Consider the following 23088-nt stretch of genomic DNA (forward strand, 5'->3'; position numbering starts at 1 on the left):
ATGGTGTTCTACAGCATGTATTACATGGTAGCTACGAGTGCTACTGTTAGATGTGTAACTAACACATATCTGGCAGTGTGGACTCTTCATGAAAAAAGGATCATTCTCTACCTTCCTAACCCCGGCATTCCTCTGGGTGCTTAACATAAACTATACACTTAATACAGGTGGTCAAATTAGTATTTAAAAGAAGCATTTAAATACCCCATGCTTAAGGATACTAATTAATTAGTAAGACCACTTTTGATCAAGACAGCCTTCTAAAGTAAGGAAGAATTAGGATCATTGTTCCACAAATTAAATGTATGTTTTTTTTCTTACTCCAAATTTTAAAAATATACATAAAAATAAATAAGCTTGATTTCTCTGCCTTCAGCCTTAATAGGTCAGTATAATTCCTAATACAAGAAAACAACAACAACAAATCAAGAGTCTCATTTTGTCACCCTTAGGAGAGTGCTATGACATCACAGCTCACAGCAACCTCAAACTCTTGAGCTCAAGTAGTTCTCTTGGCTCAGCCTCCCAAGTAACTGGACTACAGGCACCCACCACAACACCCGGCTATTTTTTGTTGCAGTTTGGCCAGGGCTGGGTTTGAACCTGCCACCCTCAGTATATGGGGCCGGAGCCCTATTCACTGAGCCACAGGTGCCACCTCATATTTTTTTTTTTTTGAGATGGGGTCTCACTCTGTCACCTAAAATAGAGTTTAGTGGCATCATCGTAATTCACTATAACCTCAAGGGATTCTCCTGCCTCAGTGTCCCAAGTAGCAAGGACTATAGGAGCTCACCACCACGCCAAACTAATTTTCCACTGTTTGTAGAGACAGGGTCTTGCCCTTGCTCACACTGGTCTCTAACTCCTGGCCTCAAGTAAGCCTGCCTTGGCCTTCCAAAGTGCTAGGATTACGAGCATGACTCACCACACTTCCCCAACAATTGTACTTTTTAAAGGCCAAACAAAATTAATTCCTCTTTTCTCCAAATTTATGACATATAATTGCCATTTCTGTGTCCCACTATTTTCACCCATGTTGCAACAGATAAAGAAGTTGGTGTATTTCGTCTTGACACCTGCCACAGAAGCCTTCATTTTGCTCTTCTGTGCAACAGCAATTCTATGAAAATAAAGCATTTTTAAACTTATTGCCAGGATAATACAGAAAGGTAGGTATTATTTCATCCCCACTTTATTCATATAAAAATTCAGTAATCCACCCCAAAAGTTCATATCTCATAGTGAGAGATGAGGGGCTAGAACTCAGGTCCTTAACACAAAGGTCCCTCCTCCTACCAAGAGAAAGGACAGGGGATCCAATGTCTTTCCATTCACACGAACACCAGTATAGGGTCTTGAGCTCCAAGCGCTAAACAAAAAGGAACAGCAAACTACACACACCACCTTCCAGACCGCTGCTTACTTTCCATCCTTACTCTCTATTCTTCCCCAGACACATGCAGCTTCTTTTAATAAACGTTTTTTAGACGAGGCATCAGTGTACTGATGACGGGTGGGATAACTGACAGAAGATACAGATTTAAGTCCATTATCAACGTGACTGTAGCATAATCTAGGTTGGAAGTGATGCTGTTGGTTAGAGAATGCTATTAACTCATGGGTTTTAGCATTTGAGATGTAGTCTAGCCTAGATGATCATAAATTAATATTTTAATAAAAGTACAAACTTACTTAGATTTTTAATTTTATATTTATTATGTTTAATCGATTTGTTATATTTATTATTTTTGTAATTTATTTTTTATTTAGGTACAACAAATACCACTAAATTGATTCATTTTTTAAGTACACAATTCAGTATTTTTTTAGACTCTTTAAAGGGTTGTACAATTATTGCAATCCAATTTTGTATATTCTTCCTTACCTGCCAAAAAACCAAATAAAACCCAAAACAAACCAAAGCAAAATCCTAAAACCTCCTAACCTATTTTGTTTTTAACCAAAAGTAAATTAATACCTCAAAGCCATTTCACTAACCACTGTAAGATACTTGTTCAAGAATTTACAGAAAATCGATGAGCAAGTTAGCCTGTATACTATTAACTTAAAAAATCAAACAATAGTCATTAAAGAACAAGAAAAAAAAATTTATGCTCCTATGTTTTACCTTCAGATAGCTTCACTTAAACGGGAGATCTGATTTGAAATAGCCTTTTAAATAAACATCAGAATGAAACCTTTAGAATAAGAACTAATCTGTTCAAAATGGTAAGCATGAGACCATATGCATAGTTTTCATTCTGCAGATATAATTTAAACAGATAACATTTTGTTAAAATTGGCACAGAAATGAAGAAAAGATTAGTCTGTGCCTAGGAACGCAGGCTCGTGCTGACTGGCTAGACAGCCAGCCCATCACGATGCTCACAGGACTCGGTCCTACAGCACAGGCCCAATTTTAGTATGGACACTGACCTAGCTCTTGGCTGCATCTATACATAACATTCACCTTCAGAAATAAGAATTTTTCAAAAGGTTGATCCCAGTGTCTGAAACTTGCTTCAGTCATAGGTTTTTCTTTAGGTTTAGAAAGTCGCCAAGTTGTATTTTCTAAAACATACTTACCAAAACAAAGAATGGCAGAGGAGAACATCTCAAGTGCCAGTTAGAAAGTAAATTAAAAAGTGCTTTTAGGCTAAGTGACAAGTTCACAGTTATTAAGGTCGTGCCATTTCATTTGAAATTCTCATGAAATCTGCCAAGTATTTATTCCAGTGTTATAGAAATTCATAACGTCACAAATCCATGGATGAATTAAAAATTCCCTCATGCAAGTTTAATGCAGATTTTTACTATATTAAAAAGATCATGTCTATGTAGTAAAAAATCGGTTAATATTATGTGAGACAGTGCAGACAAGTCTTTCATTATTCCCAGTTATCATGTAGGCTATGAGCTTGAGCAGATGCCATACAAGGTAAAAATGTGAAAAATATCCCCTACATCTTATTTTAACCAGTATTTTCCCTCTCCTCCTTCTCTAGATCTTTCCACAGACTTTTCTTTTTGTCTTAGAGCAGTCATACACAGTTTTACAATGTATCCCCTTTTATTTCTATTGCCAGATCCCTGGAGAAGTTAAGGAGCATAGAAATGGTTTAACAACAGCAGGAGAAATAACCGGAAAATAACACACAACAAGCTCAAACAACCCAGTTCAGTATAGGAAAGTTAACTACATATTCAAGAAAGACACCTCATGTATGCAATCACAGTATTCATTCAAAGAAGTTAAAAATAAAACATACCTGCTTGGCCAGTAGTGATGCTGACAGCTGCAAAGAGCCTCTGGGATCGGCTTAAGTCAGAAACTCCATTTACAGCTTCAACTTCAAAAGTGTAATTAGCGTGGGCTAGCAGGTCCATGACAGTGACGTAGTTATCCTCCAGTCCCGTCTGCTGGGGCATGTACCCAATGTTACTCCCACAGGGAACACACTCGCCCTGCTCCCAGCTGCACCGCTTACACAAGATTCTGTAGGTCACATCGTTTCTCCCCCCATTGTCTGCAGGAGGACTCCATTCCAAACTGACTGTGGTTTGGTTGATGTTGAAAATGAGGTTCTGTGGTGCAGATGGAGGCCCTTGGGAAACGAAAAATAAATCAACAAATAAACAAAAACAGGAAAAAAAAGAAAACCCATACAAACAAAAAGAACAAAAGGATCTATGTGGAGTATTAAGCAAGTGACTCAATTACCAAAGAGAAAATGAACTGAAATGCTTCCTTTCACAATAACCTTCACTAGAGCAGCCTTATGAAAGCCTCCAGGAATCCACTTGGCAAGAGGCTTTGTTTATTTTCCTTTTACTATGTCAGAATGAACACAGGATAACAACTGTCTTTGTACTTCTGCCACAGTATTTAGATAATTTTCTTCCAAGTAATTAAAAAAAGAACAGTTAATGCACCTATAAAAACAGTTGTAATAGTTGTTTAAAAATAGCTTTTCTTTTAACCATATAACAGAGAATACAGTTATTCACTTTTTTAAAAGAATATTCACTTTCTTTTTTTTTTTTTATTTCAAAGTAGTATGGGCACACAAATGGTTTTTGTTACATGGCTCTCTTTTAATGCTTGAGTCATGGTTCTGAGAGTGTTATCACCCAAATAGTGTTCACTGCACCCATCAGGTAGCTTTTCACCTGTCCCCGCCCCCTGCTCTCCCTGCTTGATTTCTGCTGAGTTTTACTTCCCTCTAGCAGAGCACAAGTGTGCCCCTCAGTGAGTTTCAGTTTCTTAGCCACTACCTGTGGTGTTTGTTTTCCCATTCTTTAGATATTTCACTAAGCATAATGGCTTCCAGTTCCACAGACGCTGATATGATGCAGCCAGACAGGGGCACTAAGGCACGGCTGGCGGGCAGGGCTGCAGTTACTCATTCTTAAGTTCTCAGGAATGACTCAGAGTAATGTCTGAGACTGGCTTTGGATTTAGGTCTCAAATACTCATTAAATGCAGAACCAATATATGAGGTTTGCTCTCTTTAGTACTGGAATTATAATTTAGAAGCCATTACTTTGTAATCATATTTCATAACCATATAATGTTCTAATAACTTTTCCTATTATTTATGATTCCTACGAGATACACAGAAAAAACATTAGCCAAATGCGTCTTAATTTTGCAGACATAAAAATTACACTGAATATGATATAAGAAAAAAATCTATTTTATTATTGTTTAACATTTTGATTTATGGAAAAATTTAAAAATAATTATCGTATTCAAAAATTTAATACCTATCTCAATGACATCTCAAAAGTACAAACGAGTGGAAGAGATCCAAGAGTTCTTTTTAATTTCACATGATGAACTTACTTGTACATGCAACATATGGCGGGTCAGATGGAGCCCTGTAATACCCATCTTCACATTCACATCTGGAGGAGCCTTCTCTGTCCGAAAAACTGTGAGTTGGACAACGAGAACACTGAAGATCTTGAGAGGAAGATTTGTAGAATCCCCGGCCACAGGCTAGGTATGCAAAGGAGAGCAGATACAGGAACATGTGAGCAAAGAGACCTTTAAAACATTTGTGTAATATTTAGCAAAGAATAAAATACTAAATTTGTTTTATGAAAAATAAGTTCTTTATGATAAACCTTGTTTTAATGTATTTCAATAACCCATCCAGGCATGGCGGTTCACACCTATAATCCTAGCACTCTGGGAGTCCAAGGTAGAAGGAGGCCTTGAACTTAGGAGTTACAGACAAGCCTGAGCAAGAGTGGGGTCCTCGTCTGTCAAAAATAGAAAAATTAATGCCTGTGGTCCCTGCTGGTCAGGAGGCTGAGGCAGGAGTCTAAGGTTACTGTGAACTAGGCTGATGCCGTGGCATTCTAGCCTGGGGGACAGAGTGAGACTCTGTCTCAGAAACAAAATGTGTGTCAATACCCCAGTGTTATATGATAGTTCATTTAAAACAGAATGATACCGAAAACTTACACCTGCAGCTGGCAGCAATCCAAAGTCTGAAAATCAAACCTGAAACCGAGTATAATTTATTTAAACATAATCTTAGAATATTTAATTCATACACTTAATTTAAATTAAACTTTGATTTCAACATACCTAACTTGTTTGTTGGACTGCATTAGCACAATTTAAAGTTACATTTTCTTAATCTAACATATATATAAATTAACCTTTTATTATGTTCCTGTTGAAAATATTAATAGGTTTTTAATTACAGACTAGAAATAATAATAATAATGTAAACATTTATAGCTGAAAATGACAGAATGTATTGCCCAAAACTTCAAGTAACTACAAGTTATAATTTCAGCCAATTTGTGCTGTAAGGCAGGCTGCCTTCCACTGAGTAAAATTCGTTGTTACTAAAAATAATGAAAGTTTATTAATAGGAGATGGATGCAACACCAGAAACCAGGGGAAAGCCTCAATCCTACCTTGATTACGACCTTGTTTCTCCGGGGCTGAGAGAGTTAAAGGCGCAATCACACTCATGCAGCAAGTGCTCTCAGCAACGCACCTCTGTACACAGAGCATTCCTGCCCCTTCCTAATGAGGCTGCTCTTACTCACTAAGATTTTGTTACTAAATCAGGTAACTATGTGCCATGTCGTATCTCTGGACATTTTGTATACTTATATTTTTCTTCAGTTAAAATTTTTTTTTAATTGACAGTATTATAAAATGAATAAACCAAATAGATTCAATGTACCCTTCGTATTTATTAAATAAGTCTTTTTAAGTTTTAGTAACCTTCAAATTTAATAAAAATGAGTGAATCATATATATGTAAAGTTAGTGATCATTTAACATAAATTTAGTTTTAACTTTTAATTTATTACTTGTAAGTTTATTAATATTCCTTACTTGGCATTCATTATTCAGAAAATTAATTACCTTTTCACTTCTTGGAGGTTGGGTAGAAATCAGTAACAATCCTATAGTATCCTGAAAATGGTTGAGTAATTCTTTTCTTTTTTCACATACTGAATATTTGCTGCATAATTGGGTACATCTCAGGGTTCAAAATCATTTGGGGGATTTCCAGAAAATAAGGCTTTTACATGAACAAGTTATATTTAACATAACTTAGAGCCTGAATTTAAAGACACGCTATATTGAGACAGGTGGATATTTATACAGAGCAACCACCCCTTCACTGTAAACACACCAGCCGCTACAGCCCTGGTAGCCCATCCCCTACCCTGCCTTTAGTTGGCCTCCCCATCAACGCAAGAGGAAAGCAGCCAAAAATAGATCGCACGAAGAAGCATATTACATTTTCACATGTTCTCAGCAGCAAATGCTACAAATCTAAGGCACAGAGAAGACAAAAACAGGGATTACAAAATAATACAACAAAAATATAAAACCTTAAAATGTTTCTAAAGATAACGATCTTGCCACACACACAAAAGTGGTTAACTGGTATGTTAGAGGATTTAGCTTAGATTTCTCAGGATGACATTCTTCTCCTTTAAATATTCACGGTAATTTGCTATGTGTATTATCTGTAATTCAGCAATCAGATATGACATCCCATATAACAGAGAAGGCAATGCTTTACTCCAGCTTGCAGCCTAAAGTATTAGAGCCTAGAGAAGAGTGGAGAGAGACAGAGACAGACAGACAAAAAGAAGGGGTGTGTGCTGACGAGTCTTTGATGACGTATATTTACTTAGGTTAGGAATCAGGGAAATGCGAATGTGAGGGCAACATGACGTGGCGTGGCACTCCCTGGGTGAGTCGTCCACAAGCGGCAGGCAGCAAGCTAACAGTGCCCACCAGTGCAAGCCTCAGAATCCTTGTTCTCCCATTGCAGATAAAAGCCTCTAAATAAAGGCTTATTCCTATATCCCACAAACAGAAAGGTGCATTTCTTGTTTAACTCACATGATTTCTAGAATATATACAATGCTTAATGCAGAAAAATTTAAAACTCTTATCACTCAACTTTCAAATTACATTAAATTCTGGTACCCTTTTAACAGATGGGAAAACAGATTTGAAGCAAAAGTAACCTGAGTTCTTCAAATAATTTCGTTTGTCTAGGATGAAACTGGATTTAGAACACAGGACTACTGACACAAAGCCATATGCTATTCCACCAGACTTTACTACTGAATGAGCCAAAGTTTGGCACTCACTTAATGGGTCTCAAGGGCCTTAGCAATGCTAAAATTTAATTTCAGTGAACATCTATAATTTTTATTATACAATTTTCCTAATTTAGGGCTATTAATACAATCTAGAAACATATGAAGTAATATCCTACCACACTTTAAGAAAATACATTAAACAGGTATTCTCTATTCCACTACGAATTTTGGCACTGATGATACCCACAAAATTATGAAGTACACGTATGGCTATCATTAAACGGACGGAGGCCATGCCGGAAAAAATGTGATCATAAAAGACTTCACATTATTTTCTTTGAAGTAATATTCTGTCTCAGTTAGTATTAAAAATAATAAGGTGTAGCAAGCCAGTTTTCATTTAATCTCTAAGGAAACTATCAATTTAGAGTTATTAAAAATAAGTACAAAATCTTCAGAGGAATGGTATTAGGGTTAAAGCCAAAACCATGTGAAGACAAAAGCTGTATCTCTGAGGATAATAGTGAGCAACCAAGTAGTAAAAAGCTTGGGAAGGCAGGAACAGATGCTCTTAAAATTAGAAATTGTGATAAGATATCTACACGAAATAGCTCGAGTTAAATACCCAGGAGATAACCAGGGAAAGCCGCACATCTAAGAGACAAACACAGAAGGGAGAATTAAATGAGCTCTCCAACGACGCCCAAAAAGACTCCACAGAAATCCAGGCAATTTCTCCTCTCTATAAATGTAGCTGGTTTTCCAGAAAGTACTAGTAAAAAGCGTTTAGAAGTAAATGCCTCCTGAAACCCTAAATATAAATTCCCTTTACACGTAATTATGAAGTGTACAAAGATAACTTTCTAGGAATAGTGCAACAACAATTTTACAGACTTCTCCTCCACACTTTACTTCTTATTTTTTTAATAACATTTACGTTCAACGCAAATGTTAATTGACATGGTACTTGTGCTGCGGTTAAAGTGAGTTACAATAAGAAATATACCATTTAACTTACTGCCTTTTGCTGCTTTTGTTTTTTTTTAACTGAACGCTGTCTTTAAAGCAATGTTTCACTCTACTGGCAAAAATCTGGGGTGTATACACAATTTGTTTTAAATATCTATTTTTATAAAAATAATCTTTCACTTATTCTTTTAACAAAGGTATTGTTCATGTAATATTACCATAAATGCCTGGCATTGATTCTTTTGATTTCTTTCAATCTTTAGGGCCTTAATGAATAAAGAAAATTCATTTTTCTAAGTCCTACATAGTAATCTTGTCAGATTTCATATGCTAGCAAGTTTTTGCTTATTCTGCTCTTTAAACAAAAAAAGCACCAAAGCAAAGGAATCTAGTAAAACATGAAACTTCTGTATACTAGACAGTAACAATATTTTCTACTATAATACATCTACTAAATTATATTATATCCTAAGATCTATTACATTATTTACTGCAGTGAAATAAAAGTAATTTATTACATTTAATTTCAACTATTTCCAATAATAATATATTGTCCCTATAGGACAAAATTGATTCAAATAATATTTGGGATTTAAATTCCTTAACAACACAAAGGGCAATAAGATGTCCCATTTATAAATTAATCATTTAAGAACAGTAATATTGCACCAAGATTCTTAAATATACTAGAGAGCTGATCCTAACACCTATATTCTAATTCTTAACTAAACTCTCCTAACAGCCGTGCATTCTGCAGGTATCTTTGATGGATATCATGTTCAAGGACTGGGTCAACCCTTGCCCGATGTGGTCAGCTAAACCATCAAGGTCCTGATTTGACAACTCTGCTCCAAAAGAACAATCCTAAAGCCATCCAAAGTCAGATTTCTACTCCTCCTTAGGCTAAGCGGTTTTGTGAGACAGAGTATCTCCTCTCCTGAGTGGGGGTGCAGACATGGGCTTGCTCTGTTTCTTTAGGTTGATGACCTAAAGGGGTAAGCTTGGAGAAAATCCTGATTACATAGCAGAAAAAACCCTGCCCACAATCATGTCCTAGAAAACCCACATACCTCTAGATTTCTTTTACCTTTTTATAGTCAAAAAGCTTTCCCAGTCCTATTAAGGCTTAGGGTTTTTTTGTTGTTTGTTTTTTTTAATCTTAAGCTCCAACTTTTATCTCAGACACAGTAGGTGCCATCCTGGATATTAAGTAGTCAGCTCTCCTCCCTGCATGCACAGGAGGGAATATTCTAACGGGCACTGCCTTCACTCCAAATTATCATCAGTGTTTGGACATAGCTCTATTTTAAAGGTTTTCCAGGTGTTCAGAATCAACCTCTTGGAGGATCCAGGTTGTTTCTCAGACCATATAATCTCTACAGAAATCATGACACACATGATAATCAAATATTTCCACTGTAAGGATTATAGGTAAAATGAGACACTAAGAAAACAAATTAGAATTTTAAACAAAATAAAAGTGCAAAAAATTAAAATCCATTAATAAGCCAGTCAAAAAACTGGCAAGGTATTGGAAGTGATGTTTCTCCATGAAGGATACTGTAGGGGACGCCAAGAGCCAGATGACATCTGAGCAAGATGATGTGCAGCCGAGGGGTGGACCCTGGGACCATTAGTCTGCAGGAGCTCCTTATGGAGAAGGAGCCCGTACCCTCAGCATGCAGTCATTGTTAATCACTCCCCTCACCTGTATTATTCCGTCTCAATAAAAGGCTGGTGGGGAGGTTGCTCGGGGATACCTGGAAAGTAAGGGCTAGCCTGTCTCCCACAAGCTTGTACTTCTAATCCGTGTCTCGCCTGGTTCCTTCCTGCAGTAACCGAGACCTGGGCCATAGGGGCCTGACGGAACGTGACAGGATACACAGATGTCCAATAAGCATGAAAAAGATGCTCAGCATCTTCACCACTGGGCAGTGCAAATCCAAACCATGGTGACAGCGCCAATCAAAAAGGTAGTAACAGTTACTGGGAAGAAGATGGAGGAGGGAGAACCCTTCTTCACTGCTGATGGGGATGTGGAATGGGGCAGCCACTCGGAGAAAGACTGACAGTTCTTCAAAACGTTAAGCATCATTATCTCATGACCCACCAATTCCACTCCTCGTTATATTCCCAAGAAAAATGACTACACACACACACATATATATACACAAAAAACTTGCACATTAACGATCATAGCAGAATTATTCACCATAGCCAAACAGTGAAACAACCCAAATGTCCATCAATGAATGAATGAATTAAAAAACATAATATTATTCACCAATTAAAAGGAGTTAAACATGATATAACATGGATGAACCTTAACAACATGCTACATACAACAGTCCACCCATAAAGGACTACATACTGCATGACTCCATGCAGATGAAACACCCAGAGTAGGCAAATGTACAGAACAAAAGTGTATCAGTGCTTGTCAGGAAATGTTGCTGCAAGGGGTAATGGTAAGTGACTGTAATGGGGACAGGGTTCATTTTAGGTGAGATTACAATATTCTAAAATTGATTGGTAGAGATGGTTGTTAACTCTGTGACTATAATTAAAAAAACAAAATTCGTTAATAATGCAACTTCTTACATATGCAAATATTATCTGTCTATATTAAGTTGCATTTCTAACAAACTCTACATTCGTCCATTTCTATAAAGTTTCATTTAAATGTAGGAAATTGAATTACTGAAAAACACCAGAGGCTTGACGCCTGTTGCTCAATGGTTACGGCTCCAACCACATACACTGGGGCTGGAGGGTTCGAACTGGCTGAGCCTGCTACACAACTATGACAACTACAACAACAGTCCCCCCTCAAAATAGCCAGGTGTTGTGGCAGGCACCTGTAGTCCTAGACACTTGGGAGGCCGAGGCAAGAGAATGGTTTGAGCCCAAGAGTTTGAGGTTGCTGTCAGCTGTGATGCCAGAGCACTGTACCTAGGGCGACATAGTGAGACTCTGTCTCAAAAAAAAAAAAAAAATAGAAGGACAAAAAGAAATAAAACACTAGAAATCTATTGTCAATATATTCATTTTGTCCATTTGTTAACTTGGTGTGTACTTTTTGAGTTGCATAAATAATAGATAGCTTGTCTTTTTTTCTTAGCAGTAGTGATTTTATCATGTAAAATAGTCTTATCAATACTAAGCTTATATTTAATGGAGATTTTTGATACATTATATAAAAAGAATATTTGAATAGATCTTAAACTTAACCTGTTTTTTAAATCCACATGATTTTGCCAGACGAGGTCTGGTTTCCTACCCCGCCTCTCCCTTTTTCCCCATGAGGTATCTGAACACAACTAGACTCAGCCTCTTTGGCTCTGACTCCCTGTCTAGGCCTGTAATTTTAAGCACAATTGAACTTCTTCTGAAAGAAAAAGTATGTATATCTGCGTGTAAAATGTAAGGCTATGCAGATGTTTCCGGCCACAATTATGCAGCTGCAAAGAGTTTATTAATTATAAACTATAAGTGGATTGTAATGTAATTGAAACTTTCTGGGATTTAACATTGTTGCAGGATTTTCATACATAGTTAAGGATTCTAGTGACTGCTGCTATTTTATTTATTGCAGATGAAAAATTTACTTAATTCAAGCAAAGCCAGCATGTTTCCATAGGAGCCTTCAAATATTTTTGTCATCTTAATAACTATGCTTCTATAAAGCAAAGGGGACAGCACAGCATGTAGAAATAGTACCCCCCCCCGCTCAAGTGCTGACCTCATCTAGGATGGACAGATCCAGAATCTGTATTTTAATCCTATTGACAGTGCCTCAGTGGGAATAATTACCAAAGTCCACCTGAAATACAAACCTCCTGTCACCGATATGCTATGATTTTTCACATTGAGAAGGAACAGCAGCAGGAAAGATAATAACGACATGATGTAATGACTACATTATGGTTCATGATACACCATCCACGTCACCCTATGGCTAACTCACAAGAGTTTAGACAAGATACCACACAGATTATAAATTTTTGATAACAGGTGCTGTTATTTTCAGGGACTTGAAAATAACGTGGGAGTTATGTAAACTAAAGAGAAAAGCTCATTTGGGGGCATTATAAATGTCTGTGTGTGGTTGTTATTCAGTTGTGCTATTAATTGAGTACTTAAATTTTTACTGTTACATAGTGGAAAAGACACATGGAGAAATTAAAAAGCTTTTAAAAGTTTTATTTTTAATATTTAGAATGTAAAATAAAATGAAACAAAGTATATGTAAACATTTATAATTAAATTATCAGCTTAAAATATGTTAAGAATTTTGTTGAGGTCTAGAGGTAAAACATTCTTCATTTTACCAAAATACCCACATAATTCTGCTCTGCTTTCTGTTATTACCAAAATGGATAAAAATTAAAAAGGAGGGTGAATTCAGTTTAGGGCATTCTAAATCTCTGTTGTCATAATATTACTTACTCTACTTTAAAATGGAAAAAAAATTAGAATTTTCTAGATCTCTTCTGTCGTATTACTTATTCCATTCTATAAATACTTGGTTATTTGAAGAAGTAATGTGACACAGTAAAAGAAAACTGGATTTTAAGTCAAAGTGCTTGTGCAAATCCTCTCCACCACTTACTAGTTTATAATTGGAGAAAAGTCACTTGACCTTGAGCTTCAATTTCCTTGTTTCTTGGTTATTAACTTCAAAGTGTTATAGACATATTGGCTATTTTTTGTATTGCTATCTGCAAAAGACTGTTTCTAGATGTTAAGCTACCCTACAATTGTTTCAACTACAACGTTATCTTTACAAACCTGGATATTTCTACCATCAGCACCCTCTTGCAAAGATGCTATATATACAAACTTCCCCTGCACCTGCTTCTTCGTTTAGGGTTCCTCAGTCTGAGCACGAGGCAGTTGTTAGCAGGCTCTCCGGGGTCTGCGTGACAGCCCTGAAGGTGCCCGTGCTGCCTGCAGAGATCCCCTGCCTCACACTCTGCTTCTCTCACTGTGCCATTGGTGCTGAACCCTTTCTGTGTTTCCAAAGATGTGCACATTTATTTCAGTTCATGCAGATAAGGATCCAGAAATAGAATTTTTAAATCATGTAAATTACTAAAAAAAAAAAATCAACTCTCGTAAAAGGGAAGATTCAAAATGAAATGCAAACCCTGTGGGTCTCACTCAATATTGTTCTCACAGATCAGCGGTTCTCAACCTGTGGGTCGCGACCCACAGGAACTATATTAACGGGCCATGGCATTAGGAAGATTGAGAACCACTGTCATAGATCCATTCTTCTGTGAATTCACTATATAAACAAAAAATTGAACTATGAAATCTTGGGATTGAGTAATATGACTAGAAAAACACCAAAAGTAATCTAAACTCTAATTCGAGAATCTGATGAAACAGTATGATTGTGGGGTTCCCATGAACTGGAAATACTTGAATTTAAGAAAGTTAACTTAATAAACTCAAATATTTCATTCCTTCTTTGTAGTAACCTTTAAAATGTGGCTTAATTACCACGTAATGCTACCGTATTCTTCTGACAGATTTCCTTCAGATCATGCCTTTAAGAATAAGAGGTGAGCTCTTAAACCACAACTGGTATAAGGAAGTTTTCAGAGTAGGTATTATCCACCATACAATCTATGCCATCATCAAGTTTATTTTCAAATATTTCTCTTCTATTTACTATAATGCCATAATTTTACAAATTCAGTTTTATAGTTCATTTTCATTTTATTTATTTATTTATTTTTGGCCTAGACTGGGTTTGAACCCCCTACCTCCGGCATATGGGGCCAGTGCTCTACCTTTTTGAGCCATGGACACTGCCCTAGTTCATTTTCATTTTAAAAATACATTGAGAAAGGTCAGACAATGTAGGCTCTACTGAAAAAATTAAATGATTATCAGTGAGTACTCTTCTTCCTAAGGATCATTATTACTTTTGTTTTTATATACCAATTTTTAAAACAACATTTCTCAAAATACAAAATTCATATTTTGAATGACAGTCAGTTTTCCTTACATAAGGTCTCACTTCTCTGATCCTATAGGGACAGCCCTGCTCATCCTTTATATAAATTATGAGTTTGCTGCACTCCCAGGGCTAAGCTATGTGACCTTTGCTAATCTGAACAAAGTTTTCTGGGTCCAGTTTTCCCATATCTAAAACAGAAAAAGTAGTAAGACCATTTTATAAAGTTCATGTAAATTAGAATATGTAGTTCAAGAACTTAGCGCACTGGCTGGCAGGCAACAAATAGTGAACTATTACGGTTCTTTTACAATGTCACTTTCCATGCAAAGCTTCTATCCTACTCCTGATAACCTTGGAATCACTTCCCCATTATTAGGTGTGTATGTAAACAAGAAATGCAAATTAATTACTAACCAAATATAGCCAAGTTATTCAACCCTGACTAAATAATTATTTGCATACCATGTATCTATCACTGTGCCAGGTAATGGACCACGCAGACATGTCATCTAAAAAGCAAATACGATGCTCTCTAAACACCACATTCTCCTTTAGACCATCGACCTCCACTGGTATGGATCATCAATTAACAATGAGGTTAAGCCAATTAAATTTCTGATATTTCATAGGAAATCACTTGTATCAATTGTAAGTATTGTGTATTAATTGGTATCTTTTACAGTATGCCTAATGGTCTCCTATTTCAGTAGTGAATAATAAACTCTAAGTCACCTTTTCTGCCAAAGCTGTAGCATTTCCTGCATGTGAAGTGAGAACCCCACTCAGTGCAGGTCGACATGAAGAAGTGTGTAGGGACACGATAGTCGCCAATTCCAGACAAGCCAGAGAGCTACGCGCAGCAGTTACTGGGTTGTTTTTCAATGAGGCTAATGATGGATTTCACAGTATCAGAATGTTTTATAAGAAGATGTTATTTCAAGTTCATAAAAACTTCAACCAGACAAGATATATGCATATAAATACCAATGTTTTAGATTTCATTTATAGGATAAAAATTCTCACTTTGACTCAAAGGATTAAAAATTAAACTACTTTGTGAGTGGTTCATCATTATTTGGTTTTTCTCCCACAATAAACTTCAATCTACACATTTATAGACAAACTTACAAAATCTACAGCTAAAGGAGAGGGCTTACTTCCATCTTAACTTCTTAAAATAAACAGCCGTCTTTAGATGCAAAGCAGTGGAATGCTTTCACCATCAGTTTTCTGCAATAATTTCAAAAATGATTAAGACAAAATCAGTTAAATCAATCTTCCTAGATGTTCTGCGAAGATTTTGTTTTCCTTATTCTGTCAGTTATACAATGTAGATCAATACTAAGTCTTGTGAAGCAAATAACCCGAAAGCAGCTGAAGGCAGTTTGAACATGTGGGGAGATAAATAATCATTTCTGTTATGTCAGTGGAAAATTTTCTGGAGATCATAAAGAAATCAGTTTACCCTGAAGCATGACATTTTAAAAAGATGCATCAGGACAATGAGCAGATTCACTCAATCCTTAATTCTTAGAAATAAAAGAAAATCACGGGCAGAATAAATCCTTACGCAAAATGTTGAGCTCAATTCTTCTGTCAAAAAAAGGAGCTAGCTACAATAAAAAGGCCACACACACACACACAAAGTTGTGGGATAAACAGAATTGTTACGGAGAAACAAAATCAGCACAATTCTCTGACTGCACTTCTATATTTTCTACTCCATGTTAATAGAAAACCAATTAATTAATCATTAATTTTAATCTCTACACCAAACAAATAATCCAAAACAGCTCTATCTATATTCTATTAACCTTGCATCCATAGCATCTTGCAAAAAGACAACGTAGGCACTGGTAGAATGTCATTTAAAATGCTTTAATAAACTCCTTAGGAAAAGTAGCTAAGGTAAATATATAAAGAGATGTCTAGGGTTTTTTTTTAAAGAATAACTATTTCATTTCTCATCAATCAGCTTCTTCCCCTATGTTCTCTGATCTCCTAAGGCTACTCAGAACAGTTTCATGCTGCACAGCAAATCACACTTATGGTATTAGCACGGCCTGAATTATTTCTGCATGGGTGTCTCATGTACCCCACTGTGAACCCCACAAGGGCAAGAATTATAAAATAGGTATCCAGGGATTCCCAAAGCCTAGCACAATGTCCAAGCACATAGGGGGAGGTCAACATAAGTTTACTGAATAAAAGAATGAAAAATGTTCATTTATTTTACAGCAGCATGCATCTGCAATACCATCCTACTTACCAAAGGTTAATTCACTGACACCACTTAGTAAATTTTTCATACTAATCAGATCAACGGGACTGAGGCGGCACATTCTTAGTACAGATCACTGCAACCCTGGCTACATCAGCACAGAGAGATACTCGGGCTGTCAGTCTTACGAGGTTTCACTGTTATGCTGTACAGGGAGACAACGGCTCAGATGCCTTTATATTAATGCTTCAGATTATATTTAAGGTTATTCTATTAGCACCCTTAACACAGTAACATGAGTAAATATGTACGAATCAGATAGGAAAATTTTTTAAGTGTATAATCGTAATATCTCCTTTGAACACGGGGTAGCAAAGGTCCGAGAGAGAAAAAATGTCAGTTGACAATTATAATTGATAACAAAACTATCAGTGTGGGTTTCTTCTCCAAGGCAAAGAACTAAGGAATAATAGTTCTCCCCTGCTCTGGATTCCTAAAAATGCTCAGTTTTCTTTAAGTATATGACCTATCCAAATTAAAAAATATATATATTCTAGCTTTAGAAATTGTAATTTAAAACTAGACAGGCTGCAATTTAAGTAAGTTCTTATAATTAACATTTCTATTGGAAAACTCAGAAATATTGCTGATGATTATAAAAAAATAATTTCAATTTATTTCTTACTAGCTCTAGAAGAATAATCAGGTCAGACGACATGGAGGGGACAGAACGTGAGCTGAGACTGAAAGGGTGGGTAAATGTCCTCTTGCGTTTTGAAGCAATTATTTAGATTAATCAAAAACGTATTTAAACGCAGTGGGCTATCACACCTTTTGTTTCCTTCTAGTATGAGCATAAGTACTGCCTATCTTCACATACCTTTCTGTACATTTGGTTTTCCCATTCCATTCCATACGCCTCTAAGATAAATTAATTCATTTAAAGTATGAGCAGTGGAGGAGCACAACAGCCGTAAAGGTTAAAGTCTATTCTATGTGTGCGTACTATTTTATTTCTTTCAAGTTAAAACTTGAATCTAACAAAAAAGACAAAAACTGGACAAAACCACGATTATTTTAACATTAGAGCGAACTCAGAAAAAGTGCAGTCAGCCTTCCATCCCTACAGATTCCACATCTGCAGATTTAACCAATCATGGATAGAAAATATTCAGGAAAAAAACAATAAAAATACAAAATTAAAAGTAACATAGTACAACAACTATTTATACAGCATTTGTATTGCATTAGTTATTATATAAGTAACCTAGAGATGACTCAAAGTATACGGGGTGTACACCGTTTATGTGTAAATAAACCATGCCATTTCACATTGGGCACTGGGGCACCTGCAGACTTGGGTAAGCAAGGAGGTCCTGGAACCAACCCCATTCACACTGAGAGGCCCCTGCGATGTGAAGCTCTGTGGAGTACTGGACTCAACACCTATGTGGACATGTATTTTAATATGAAATAACTGAGAAATGTGGAAGTGAAATGATGTTTTCTCACAGGAAAGACTAAGAATGTAAATTTGTACATTTCCAAAAGAAAAAAAGTGTTGAACAGTCATAAGGAAAAGGATAAATAAGATAATTATTGATTCTATCTCTACGATATTGGTGCTATGACATAATATTACATATAGAGAGCTGATAACGCCTTAAATCTTCCTAATTATTTAGTATCAAATCACCTCAAAACCTGACTGAGATTTGGAAATGACAGTAGGTACTGACTGGAGCACAGGAAATAAGAAAGGGAAAATGCAGTTCAAAGATTACACCCAAATGAAGTGGTTAAGCACAAACAGAAAAGAAATAGATGACAGATTAGGAAGACACACTGTCACAGATGGATACCAGGTGGAATGGACCAGACAATATTTTTAGAATATACTTTTCTTCAACATTTAAGTTGAGCTACCCTTTTAGGTAAATGTTCAACAAAAGATTGATAAGAAAACTAGCTGTGTGTCTGTCCATAAAAAGAGAATATCTTAAAGACAAGAGGTGGCTTAGTCTTATCTGACTTTAGTATAATTTAATGTTGTATAACAATTTGTGAAATAAAGACTTGTGAATGGATGAACACCCATAGAAAATGAGGTATCTGATACTTGAAAATTTTCCTTTGCGCTTTCATTTCACCACAATGAACATGATACCGATGTCACAGCAAAACAACGTGCCATCCTTGCCCAAAGTCAACAAGCAAAAGTGAGAGCCTGGACCTTCTAAGAATATGACTATGCCTTTTACCATTTTCAGCATAGTTGTTTTGTAGTTTAAATTAGCAATCCTTTAAGTAAGAGGCCAGAGAGTCAATCTTTTCAAGCTATAGTTGTCAGAGGAGTAAGTCTAGACATGGTGTCAACAAAGGTTTTAAGTTCTTTGATTTTCCCAGCCTGAAGCCCTTTTCTCATCAGACAAATAGAGTTGAGTGAGTGCTATGAAAATTTACACAAAATTAGCATTTAGAGAAAACAATTTTATCTAGATAAGATGTATTGCTCTCATTATTTCCTTTTTATACATTTTCTAAGTTATGTCCTGACTAGCATGCAGTTTATCCAAACTTTTAAATAGTCTTCTGTTTTATGAAATGTGTTGAGTCCCTGACTTGAGTACTTAGCTTGTAGCTCTAACAGCCTAAGTGCTACTAAATATGGTTATTTAAACATTTTACTTTTCAAGGAGAAAATGTAATAGTTGAGTAAGTTCCCACATTAGCATTGCCTTAATATGTATATCACAAATTCATTAATTTTTTATCAACTTACTTATTCACTAGGAAATAGAATTCTTAAAACAAATGCTTGCTCTGAATTCCAGTGTACAAACTTAAAATTTAGACCACATATGTCTGAAAACAACTGTGAAAACAGCTGTCTAGATTTGGCTATATACATTTTCTTTTTAAGTGTTTGTGATTCATAATTACACAAATAAAAGAAATGTATGTATTTTGACATATAGTCAATATTGATCGTAATATAGCTTTGAAATAAACCAACAATAATCACATTTTCTCCGTAGTTTATATTATAGTGAACTTATTAAGATAATCAATAATTCTACTTCTTGGCTTCTGTACTAAAAGCCAGAATAACAAAGTTAACAGAAAATTCTAACAGCAATAATTGTTTATCTTTTCTTAAAATCTAAAAGTTCCTTGTAAACTGGTTATTGAAGAACTTGGCCAAGTAGAAAGTAGACTTAAGAATGAAACAGAAACCCCAACTTCTCAGAAACAGCAAATCCCACAGCTAGATTTCTTCAATCAGTCCGAACGTCTGCAGGGCAGCCTTGCAAGTAGAAAAGGACATTTAATTCATGTTCCTTTTATTCACTATCATTTGTGGAAATAGTCTGGAATAGGTTCTCAATATTGCCATTAACTTAGACTCCGGCTTCTCTGGAATTTGATAGTTCATTGATTTGCCTGCTGTTTACCACATGGCATCATCATATAATATTGTGTCAGAAAACTGAATTAGAGAGCTTTGTAACAATATCATAATTAATGGCATTTTTAGTTCTCAGGATTAACCATCTCCAAAATTATTAATGTAGGATAACAAAGGTTTATTCTGCATTTGTCATCTTCCTTGTTTTTCTGGTGTATGGCCTTTTGGAGAATCAGAAGCTTAACATAAACATGCCATTTATTAATGGATTACTATGTTTTCCATCGCATGTTTTGAAAAAGACAAAAATTGTCACTCCAAAGCTCATTTGATATATCATAGTAAAATAAGAAGGAATAAAGCCTGTCATAGCGTGCCTCGGTGTTCTATGAGTACTATTAAGAGCCGAAGAGTTCCAGGATAAAAATAAATACAGAAGAATCCATCAAATGTCAGAAGAATTAAGAAAAGACTAACATAATACTGAGTTCCTAACCAAGAGAGAGCCCCAAAGTAACATGGAGTTCTACAAAAGATATTAAACTAGAGCTCTCTTTTAATATTCAGACTCAAATCTGGCAATAGTTTTATCAAATAGTGAGCAGTCTGGTGCTGAACTTCCTGGAAAAGAGTCATTGTAGGTGTATTTGTTAAAATTCCAAACCACATGCCCTTCTCCGTGAAGAACCTATGTCTGACCTCTGGTTTAGACCACTGGGAGCCTCTTCTGTCTTCCCATTTCTCTATTTTAGCACTTTATATAAGAATAAAGACAAAACGCAGATAAAGATGGATATAGACAGATCTGGATAGATACAAATCTCCCACCTATCTCATACTGGGTATTACACTCTCCCTAAAATCTTGCAAGATAGTCATCGTATTTCTCTAATTAAAGGTAAAAGTGTCAAATAATTTGTTACATTTCAAAATTTAATCCTTTGAAATCTTCATTCAAAGTGTTATGCCTTACTACAAATCTTTAACATTGCCTACCATGCTGACATTTTATGTATATCTTTACAGATTACAATTTTACTTACTGAAATATAAGAAACTTGCATCTGTGAGGATAAATTGATTGTTAGGAAAAAAATTACAGAATGACAGAAGGTAGGTGTTTAGACTGCATGTGCTGGAGCCAAACACCTTGAGTCCAAGTCCAAGTTCAATTCTAGACCTACCCTTTGAGCATTAGTAGGAAACTTCCTTGACATCCTCATCTGTAAGATAATTTCTATGAAAACTAAATTAAAGAATTTATAGGAGTGTCTGGTACACAGTTAATACACATGTTAGGTTTTGTTTTTCTTTCTTATTTTGAGATACAGCCTCAAGCTGTTGTCCTGGAGTGCCATCGTATCATAGCTCACAGCAACCTCTTGCCTCAGTTTTTTCTATTTTAGTAGAGACAGGGTCTCACTTTTGTTCAGGCTAGTCTTGAACTTATGAGCTCAAACAATCCACCTGCCTCAGCCTCCCAGAGCTGCCATGCCCAGCCAATACACATTAGTTAATACTATCATCATCATTATTGTTATAACATAATAAAGGACACTATTTTTAAAAATAAGATAGTATTGCTTCCTCAAAAGTATACAAAAATTCCTAGAATAGTCTTCAACCATTTGCAAACAAGCTATTTAACTGCCTCATTATATAAACCATGTAACTAAATGTCTAAAAATTACAACTTAGACATTCCTCTAATAGTTTTGATAGCTAAAGCAATGTGTATATAAAATCCTTTAAAATAATACCATTTTTTAAAAAACTTCATTGGGAAATTAACATGTTTCCTTTGTTTTGTTTGGGTCTGGATAAATGTACTTCACTTAGGCTATTGTTTTCATAGAGGTAAAACACTCGGCCTACTCTGAAAAGGAAGGAAATACATTAACATATTTCAACACATGTGCGTTCCCATGTAATACCAACATGAAACAACAGGGAAGATTGATAGAAACTCAGGTATGAAAGACTCAAGGGGAGCTCCTAATGGGTAGATACTACAGATAAAACATTTTCTGAGGAAAAAGGAAAAGCAAATAATGAAAACAGAACAGATTTCAACGATAGTATAACTTCTATTTCAAGTCAGTCCATGCATTTTCTTTGCCACCTTTAACAGTGATATAAGCATTCAGAAACAATTTGATATCAATCTCCCCCCACCAATCAGCAGAAATTGATGATTTTTTTCTAAAGACAACTAAGAAAAACCAAAAGCTTCCATTTTCTTCCTTCATTGACCACTAAAAGAAAAAAAAGCTATAATAGTATAGAATTTCTTCCATTGTTATTTCCTTCAGCCAGTGTGCCACCAAAACTTCATTACAGGAGATTTAGGTCATATGGGCATGCTAGTAGGAGGTGGGGATGGGTCATTTCATTATTAAGAATAAGCCTCAAGATAAGCAAGAGAGAAAGAAAGCAGAGACTCTGTAAAACATGCCATACTGTCACCACAGTAATCGGGACAAATTCTCTTTGCAATTTCATTTCATTTAGTATTTCAACACTGGAAGACTGTACCCAAAACACGAGACATGAATCCATTGAGAACACAATTGAACATGGAGGCAGAAGACTCTTCTTCCATATGTATATATATGTAACTGATTTTTCTGAAAATCATGTCCTTCTATTAAAAGATAAATGTTCAGTACAGTACCTTCCAATCAATATATTTGAACAAAAATAAACTAGGCTACGTGCATACATCCACAGCCTATAACTGAGGCCCACATGTGAGAAAATGTAAGGCTCTCTCCTCATCAACCTTGGGCCCCACGTCAAAGATTGAGGCAGATTCACACACTTTGCCCTTCCAACTTTGAGGCACACTCTTAAAACATGAATTATCTTTCTTTTCTTAAGTTCTCATCACTATTTCTTAAGGAGACAAGGAGCCCA

The 23088-nt window shown here is 35.8% G+C and overlaps 1 protein-coding gene across 4 annotated transcripts in view; it reads right to left on the reverse strand.

Moving 5' to 3' along the window:
- The window catches only part of EPHA7 (EPH receptor A7), a 188827-nt gene that overhangs the window by 123842 nt on the left and 41897 nt on the right, over positions 1-23088 (reverse strand). For all 4 annotated transcript variants that reach the window (XM_012809947.1, XM_003797531.2, XM_012809946.2 and 1 more), the window contains exons 4-5: positions 4850-5005; positions 3273-3608 (exon numbers count right to left, since the gene is read on the reverse strand). In XM_012809947.1, the coding sequence (XP_012665401.1) occupies positions 3273-3608; positions 4850-5005 (492 nt within the window). The remainder of the gene's footprint in view (positions 1-3272; positions 3609-4849; positions 5006-23088) is intronic.

The sequence above is a fragment of the Otolemur garnettii genome, unplaced genomic scaffold, assembly GCF_000181295.1.
Source record: "Otolemur garnettii isolate 467f Iridium unplaced genomic scaffold, OtoGar3 scaffold00118, whole genome shotgun sequence".
Taxonomy (NCBI): Eukaryota; Metazoa; Chordata; class Mammalia; order Primates; family Galagidae; genus Otolemur; species Otolemur garnettii.